General features: G+C 47.8%; 1 protein-coding gene across 7 annotated transcripts in view; it reads right to left on the bottom strand.

The window, feature by feature from the left end:
• Positions 1 to 2,143: 2,143 nt before the first annotated feature.
• Positions 2,144 to 7,979, bottom strand: part of kif13ba (kinesin family member 13Ba) — a 42,767-nt gene continuing 36,931 nt past the window's right edge. For 2 of the 7 annotated variants that reach the window (XM_036136225.1, XM_036136226.1), the window contains 4 exons: positions 7,320 to 7,450; positions 7,133 to 7,195; positions 5,050 to 5,596; positions 2,144 to 4,970 (listed from right to left, as the gene is read on the bottom strand). In XM_036136225.1, the coding sequence (XP_035992118.1) occupies positions 4,765 to 4,970; positions 5,050 to 5,596; positions 7,133 to 7,195; positions 7,320 to 7,450 (947 nt within the window). In that variant the 3' untranslated portion in view covers positions 2,144 to 4,764. The remainder of the gene's footprint in view (positions 4,971 to 5,049; positions 5,597 to 7,132; positions 7,196 to 7,319; positions 7,451 to 7,979) is intronic. The other 5 variants (XM_036136230.1, XM_036136227.1, XM_036136231.1 and 2 more) reach the window with 5 other exon arrangements.

Below are 7,979 nucleotides of genomic sequence, written 5' to 3'. Positions count from 1 at the left end.
CTGCTTCTGGCCGCCGGCCACTAGCGGGGAGGCGTTCCTTCTGGGGAACCGGGCAGTGATAAACCTGACAGCTCCTGAGACCAAAAGTCAAAAGATGTTTCTTTACAGCAGGGAACCAAAGTGGGCTCTTTTATTATTATTTTTGCAGAAATACACAGTTTGTCCCAAAGCCTAACATAATAAACTGCACCTTTAGAGAGAGAGAGAGAGAGCTGAGAGAGTTCAGGTGGAAACTGCTCTGCATCCAGGCTGAAGGCCACGTTGAAGGTAGGGGGGGGGGGGACAGTGTGAGGGTCTGAAGGCTCATGGACACTCAATATGTAAGATCCCATTAGCAATAAGAAAATAGAACATAAAGTGCCTCTAATGGCTGATACGGCTCCATAAATAACAGTGCTGGCTTGGCACCAGTGTAAAAACAACACCTGCTTTATTGTATTCAAATGACTGTGTTGCTCCGAGGATAATGTGCGTCTCTCCTCCGCCCACCAGAGGGGAGCGCTAGATTTCAGCTAAACATGGGGGTCCTACACAGATCCGCTGGGATGAGCTTTGCTCTGCTTTTAGAGAAAATAAGAACCCAAAGTGTAACGTGTTTTTTCTGCTTTAAAAAATAAAAATAATAGTTAAAACCCGAAAGCTTGTAGCTCAAGGACATTAAATCTTAAATTTAAAGGAAAATCCCAAACAGGTGTGTTATCTTCATGCAAGTGTTGCACATCTGAGCACTTCTGGCCCCTCTGTGCAAAGGGGAGTGGAGATATAACAGCGTGTGAAAGAAACGTGGTTTCTGAGGCACAGCGACGTAAAGGAACAACAGACGTCTGAAGTGATCTCAGCCCCCGCCCCACCGTACCGGCTTCTGAGCCCAGGCTAGAAAAGGAAGGGCCGGCAGCCTCACAGGAAGCAGCTGCTCTAACGTTTTCCATCTGAGTCAGAGCCGACGCACACGATCACACACTCACACACAGAAAACCCACTGCCCTCCTTCATTACCACCTGTTTAGAACCAGAAAGTAAAAAAACAAGAAAAACTCAACTCTTCCACACAGCACAGCACTTTACAACGTGCCGATCAACATTACAACAATCGACCAATCAGAGGACTCCAGGCAGCAGCTAAATAATAATTGCGTTAGTCATGGGCCGGTTAAGAGTAGAGATGCACCGATTGGCCGATACTGATCCGGTACTATTGTTGAAAGAATAAACTGCATACCTCACCATGTCAGTGAAGTTATCAGGCTTTAAATAAACATAAGTTCTGCATGGGGCTTTTGGAGCTGCTTATTTAAGTTTATGATGTTGAATTTACCAACCTTATCACCTCTTTGCAACTTATGCATTGACTGTGAAATGTTTCCAAACAGCAGACTTGCTCCATGTTGCTCTGTGTTTGCTCATCGCTAGCTGCTGTGCGTGCTGACGTGACCCGTGTTGCAAACATAGAATAGAAGTAACTATATTGCTGTGTATGATATTAATAAAATAAGAAGAGACTGGATCAGAACGCTGGATCCGTATCAATCGTCCGACATCCGATCCATTAATTAGTCAATAATTAACGGAATTGCGTACAGAACGAAACTTTTCGTTCTGTATGCACTCTGTGCATACAGAATGACAAATAAACTTGTCTAAGTCTAAGCCTAATATCAGAGCCGTTATCGGATCAGTGCATCTCTAGTTAAGAGTCCTATTGTGCGATTAAAGTAAAAACCAGAAGTTTAACAGTGTTGTCATAGTTACAAGAATTTTAAAACAGATTTGCTTTTCTTTTAACAAAACGAAGAGCACCGATAACTCATCCTGCTACTGATTAGTTTTATTAGGACAGAACAATGCTGGACTGTCCCCACAGGGAGGGGTAGGGATTATTAAACTTAACTAACTAGAGAAAACAGCAGCTAAGCTTAAGAGTGGTCTGATTGCTTGTTGTGCAGAACATTATTGCTGTTGTATAACTTCTGATATACTGGGAGTATGAGCAGCTCCAGCTAATGCTAGCTGGGCGCATGTGTCACTGTACGCTACATAAGGCTGGAGACTACTCCAGTCATTGCTGCAGGTTCTGGTGCCCGACCATTCAGTGGCTTTGAAACCTTTACGTTAAAAACCTTTGTTGCCTCCACAGCGGTAACCGGCCCACGCCTAAAATCCACGCGCCATCTAAACCCTGGTGAGATGCTGTTGTCACATCATACATTTCATTCAAAGGTATTGCAATTCTCAACATTAAAACGTGGCCTTCTACCACCTCCTCCTCCTCCCTGCTCTCAAGACAAAGTGCCTCAAACAATATTGTCCACCATTCGAGCGCGCAGCAATTGATGGAGAGGAGAAAAAAAACAAAAAAAAACATCAATTCATTTACAAGTATATTTACAACGCTCATAGCAGCAATTCTCATTAAATCCTTTGTGCAACACTCAGACAGAAAGGCTTCATCAGCTCCCGTGCGATAAAAGCATGTGTACAAGCAGCCCGACATAAATACTCAACGCTCAGCTCTCAGAGGAAGAGCGCGCATTATTAAAGAGATGAAACCCCGGGGCTTTCCTCCGACACGAGGAGAGGGTTCAACATTACCCATAACTTCACCACCACCGCGCGTCTTTACACCGTCAATGTTACAGAGTTTTATCGTCCTCCGTATGCAGGGATAGCCACACATTTAGGTACATCACCCATTAGCATGATGGCCGTTTTAATCGTGGGGGGGGGCTTTTAACGATGCATTTAATTTAACCATCTATCATCTTCCACGACTGAATTATGTGATAAATAACTAGAAGCATGACTTTTTATAAAAATTATTAAAAAAAAGGACTGGGAGCTCAAGGTGGAGTTTGTCCATTTTTCTGCCAAGATGCAGCGAGGAAGCAAACGCCTTGTGTATCGACTACCAATGGTACAACATATTCAAGCTAACAGGGACCCAGATCATCATCATCATCATCATCATCTGGCCTTCTCTTTTCCTAAAAACAGTCCTGATGTGGATTTAGGATGAAGGTGCAGCTTTGAACACTGCACCAACCATCAAGCGCGGTGGTGGTAGCTTCATGCTTGTTTTGCTGCAAGCAGTAGTGATGGCACCGCACACAGTGGGTGGAAAAAATATGGAAGCCTGCCTCCAAGTTCGTCAACTTGGATTAACTTACTTGAAACTGCTTCAATTGACTTCAATTAGTTCCATTTTATTGATATAGCGCCAAATCACAACAGCCGTCATCTCAGGGCACGTCCCAAAGTGCCTTGACATGAGATTAGCTCCCCCGTCTCTGACTACAGATAATTTGTGGTTTAAGGGCAAAAAGACCAGAATCAATCCGACATCCATGTCTATGAAGAGCGCCTCTAAACGTCACGATCCACGTCACTCATCTGTTACGTAGCGCTGCACAGATAAAATAGTCCTTTTGCACCTTGATATCAAACTCACTCATGGCTCCACTGCTGACCTCAGTGGGTGGAGAAACTAGGTTAAAAAGGTGGCGTTGCCCTTTAACCGACCGTTCGGCCAATGGATGCCACCCGGTCCAGATCTTAAAAAGGTCTAACACACAGTCCTGAAAACATCTCTAGCTCAGTGTTCAGAATCTCCCTGGAATGTTTGGTGACTTTATAAAAACTCATTAAGAACCTCCCAAAGTTTCCGGCGCCGTGTCGCCGGTTTCCTCCCCGGCCGGGTCTGGAATGTGAAAATCCGCCGACGCTCTCCCAGAATGCACTCATTCTGCCGGTCGAGTCGGATTAATAAAAACTCACGATTAAAAACAAGCCTCCCCTTTAAAAATCACATGCATAGAATCAGATCCGCTCTCTGGTCCGGCTGGATGTGTCCAGCAGACCCTCTCCCAACCCGTCCTCCTTCCTCCTTCTCACGCAGACTGAGACGACAGCAGGCGGACGGAGGCGACGCCATCGTCACAAACCATCGCGCCTCCTTCTGCTCACCTACACAAACTTTTCCTCCAACGTCTCCAGTGCAAAAATCAACCCATAGTGGCTTTTCCTCTTGCTGCAACGCGAGTCTTCATCTTGACCCAACATGAAACCTAAACTATACATTTTACACACACACACACACACACACACAGACAGAAACGACCCACCCTCTGTAGTCCCTGAGATCACCTCGAACTTTGCACGCGGTTTTCTCTGCAACACAAGCACAGCAAACAGAAGACAAAGCTCCGAGACGGAGAAACGAACACCAAGCAGACCATGGCCAAGGCACGAGTCCACAAGGGAGCCGGCAGATTCAAAAGGCTGCCAGCTGGACCTGCACAGTCCAGGAGGGCGGCAGTCGTCGTGGTGCATTCTGGGACATTTGGGGACGGGGGGGATATGCAGGGATGCAAATGTTGTGTTTTGTGTCCATTTCTATTTCCTTATAAACAAAAATAATCCTATAATTTACTTCTCCGTCAGTATAGCAAGGCCAGGTTACGGCTCGGGTTTCTTTTAGTGTTTTCCAAACTGTTCGTCACTTTCACGCGTCAGAAAGACCAGGAGGTTCTCAGCTGGGCGGGTTTGCATCCCTGCGTATCGCCTCACAGAGGATCCTTCCTACAGAAAGCATCATTCCCCAGGTGCTAATTCATTCTCCTCTGGCATTATCCGTTTCTTCCCCGTACATCCTCTTTGACGTGAAACAGTATGTGTAGTTCCCAGCTACATGTCTCCAGGCAGTAGGTCACGCCTGGCGCGTCGTTAGCAGTGGAGGAAGAGCCGAGGCGGCAGGTGGACTCTCCCAGCTCAGTTGCTCCAGGACTTGCGGTTTTCCCCCCTGCGCGCTACAATGGCTTCCCCGCGCAGGACGGGGACGTGTGCCGACTGAGGGACGTCCGCCGTTCGTCGGGCAGCTCGGTCGCGGCGGGACAGCCGATCCGGGCGGACCAGCACCCCGTAGCCCGGCTTGCAGAGGAAATATCGGTGGCCGCCCACGGAGCCGTCGTTTTTACCTGCGGGGAGGAAACACGGTAGTAAAAATAGCGGGCGGCACTTTCAGGAAATCCCCCCGCGGTGACGCGTCACGCTTACCTACTGGGGTGTCCAGCTCCACGCCCACCCACACCCCGTCGGCGAACTGCGCCGCCCCCACATAGCGCACGGTCCCGGCCTTGTTGCCGCCCACAGTCACGTACGCCCCTTCTGTCAGCCAGTCGGGCGGCACGTCGTCCTGCCTGCTGTCGTCGCCCTCCACAAAGATCTCCAGCCGCTGGAAGCCGTCGGCCGCTGCTGAGCCGAGCAGCTTCTGGCTGAAGGAGAGCTCTGATTGGACGCTGTTGTGATTGGAAGCTACCACGGCCGTCTGGGGAGGAGAGGTCACAACATCGTTCCTGTCAGCGGCCTGCTGCTGCGGGGTCGAGGGGGACGCCGTGTCGGCGGCCAGGAGGGATGAGGACGACGACGAGGGTTGGAGGACGTCGGACAGGGTGACCGTGGAAACGCTAGCGGAGAAATAGCCGCTTGACGACTGGCTGAGGGGGCTGAGGGGGGTGGTGTCATGCAGGTCATGCACAGGAAGAGGAGGGACGTCTGGAAACTCTGTCCTTCTGTCTTTGGCAGCGGGCCGTGGGACAACAGCCTGCAGGGACCCGACGGTTGCCGCGGCAACAGAGGGACAGACGACAGCATGCAGAGACAACAAGGCAAGAGAACAAACGTCAGGGATAAAAATTAACAAAACTCTGTGAGCCAACAGGATCACGTCGTTTTTCCCTGTTGGACAATTGATTAATCGTCTGGCTGTAAACTAGCAGGCAGCTCAGGACTTAAACAGTTTAGTGTTAGCTGACGGTCCATGACCAGCAACCATAGCTCAGATTTTACTAGCTAAATAAGTAGTTATTGCTTTCCAGAGGTTTACATTTTTCTTCCACTCAGTAACTCTAACGTTATGCAAGACTTTCATCAGTAAAGGTGCATTTTAACCAGAAGCAACCTGGACTTTTTAAGGTTCATCTGAAAAGGCTGACCACTGACACCTTATACGGTCGACCACTGCTGTTTAAAATCTACAGCTAACTGGACCTACATGGCTGGTTCTACCATGATGCTCACAACCAGTAGGAATATTTCTATCATACAGTTAAGAAAAACAGATTTTTCTCAATTTCTAGAAAGAAAACCTCACATCGTGAGAGAGAAGGTGGAAATAATGCTGAAAATTGTAAACTAATCAACATTTTTTCAGGTAATCCCCAAAGAAACATCCCCTGGGTGTATTCACTGGAGGAAACATGGCTTTTTAGGATTCAATGAGCCACCGTTACAGGACGTCTGGAAAAAATGAGACTTTAATTCTGCTAAAGCTACTGCTGTGGGTTAGGCATCGCGGAGCGCATCGTCTCCTTCGGCTTGCAGCAAACATTCACAGACAGTGCTCCAAAATCAGAAATATAACGTTAGAAAATCTATGTTGAATGAGCTGCTCTTGACATCCAAAATCATACTGCAGCTGTAACAACAGCACAGACGTGCACGCAGCAATGCAGCACGCAGGGCTACCATGTTTGTTTTGGTCACTTTCCAGGTCTGCACTACGCCCGCCTTACATATTTCTGTCCAATGGCAGCAGCGATCGTCACACGCCTGGCTCTGTTATGAATTATAGTTCACTTGCAAAAAGTACAACGTGAAAGCAAAACGCAACAGGCGGAAAAAGCAAACAAGCGGATCCAAGGACTTTGTTGGTGGGAAGAGACTCCTGATTAAAGATGATCTGAGAAATGGGCCGGTCACTAATCGACCGATTTTACACTTGAAATGAACCTGGAGGACCGACAAAGGATAGAAAATGATTTTCTCCAGACATGGCGGCTGTTTCTTTGACCGTCACGTTCCAGGTCTCGTCAGCTGGTGAGACCTGGAACATGCTGGATTAGGAAATGCTCTCCCAGTTAAGCTGGAGGCCTATTATCTCTACAGGGAATACACCCAGCAACTTCTATTTTGGCTGTTGCTAACGCTAACAGAGCTAAAACAAAGACGCTGGCGATGGTTTCAAACGTCAACTCGTGTCTACTGCTGTGAAACGTTGGAACTAGACCCCGACTTCACATGTTGACCTAAATGAAAGAGGGCAGCATTTACTGAGGAGGAGGATAGGATGATCTCTCACCGTCTCGGCCTTGACTCTGCTGTCGTCCCCTCCTGATGATGTCACGATCCGAGGCACATGCTGCTGAGTGACAAACTAAGAGTTTGAACATGTATACACAGCTGTCTACATTTGTGTAGCGTGATTAAAACAAGTGCTCTGCAGCCTTTTCGTCTTTGCCTCATCGGCTGTTTGCGTTTCTGCTGACCTGCTGGGCGTGCGGCGAAGGTCTGAGCTCTTTCTTGTCGTCCCGTGCAGGAAAGAGAGACTTGAGCAGTTTGGGCATCTGAGGAACCAGGGCCTTAACTGAAAGATAAGAGGCAGCAAGTCCTAAACGACCTGGGGGAGGGGGGGGGGGGGGGGAAGGCAGCAAGGTGGAGGCAGAAGAGAGGAAGGAAGCGAGGAAAGAGGAGGTCCGGGAGGTGGAAGAAGTGTGAAAGATTGAGACAAGAAGTTGAAAGCAAGTCCAGAAAATGGCAAAAATCCCAACATAGTGACAGGCTGACAGAAGAAGTGTCTAATAAAAACACACCAGCACAGAGATGACTGAATTAGCAGGTAAACTATGACACTAAATTACTGGGACAGAACTTGGTTAAGATAATTAATTCTGTTCATTTCTGAAGCAAAATTAATTTAACGTCACACTGAAATGGAAACTGTAATCACGTTGCAACAGCTAGCTTCCAGAAATATTCCCAATGAAAACATCAGACATCATACAGCTACAAACAGCAAGAGGATGGAAGAGGACTGCAGGCGTCAAAAGCAGAACAGGTGAGAAAAGCTGTATAGGAATAAAAAAGATTCAAAATACAGGTGGGAATGCAACAGAATGGGTGAAAAGCCAAGAGGGGGGAACACTTTG

Source organism: Fundulus heteroclitus, chromosome 4 (assembly GCF_011125445.2).
Source record: "Fundulus heteroclitus isolate FHET01 chromosome 4, MU-UCD_Fhet_4.1, whole genome shotgun sequence".
Classification (NCBI taxonomy): domain Eukaryota; kingdom Metazoa; phylum Chordata; class Actinopteri; order Cyprinodontiformes; family Fundulidae; genus Fundulus; species Fundulus heteroclitus.
Note: the sequence above shows the minus strand (reverse complement) of the source record. Positions and strands in the feature narration are given on the sequence as shown.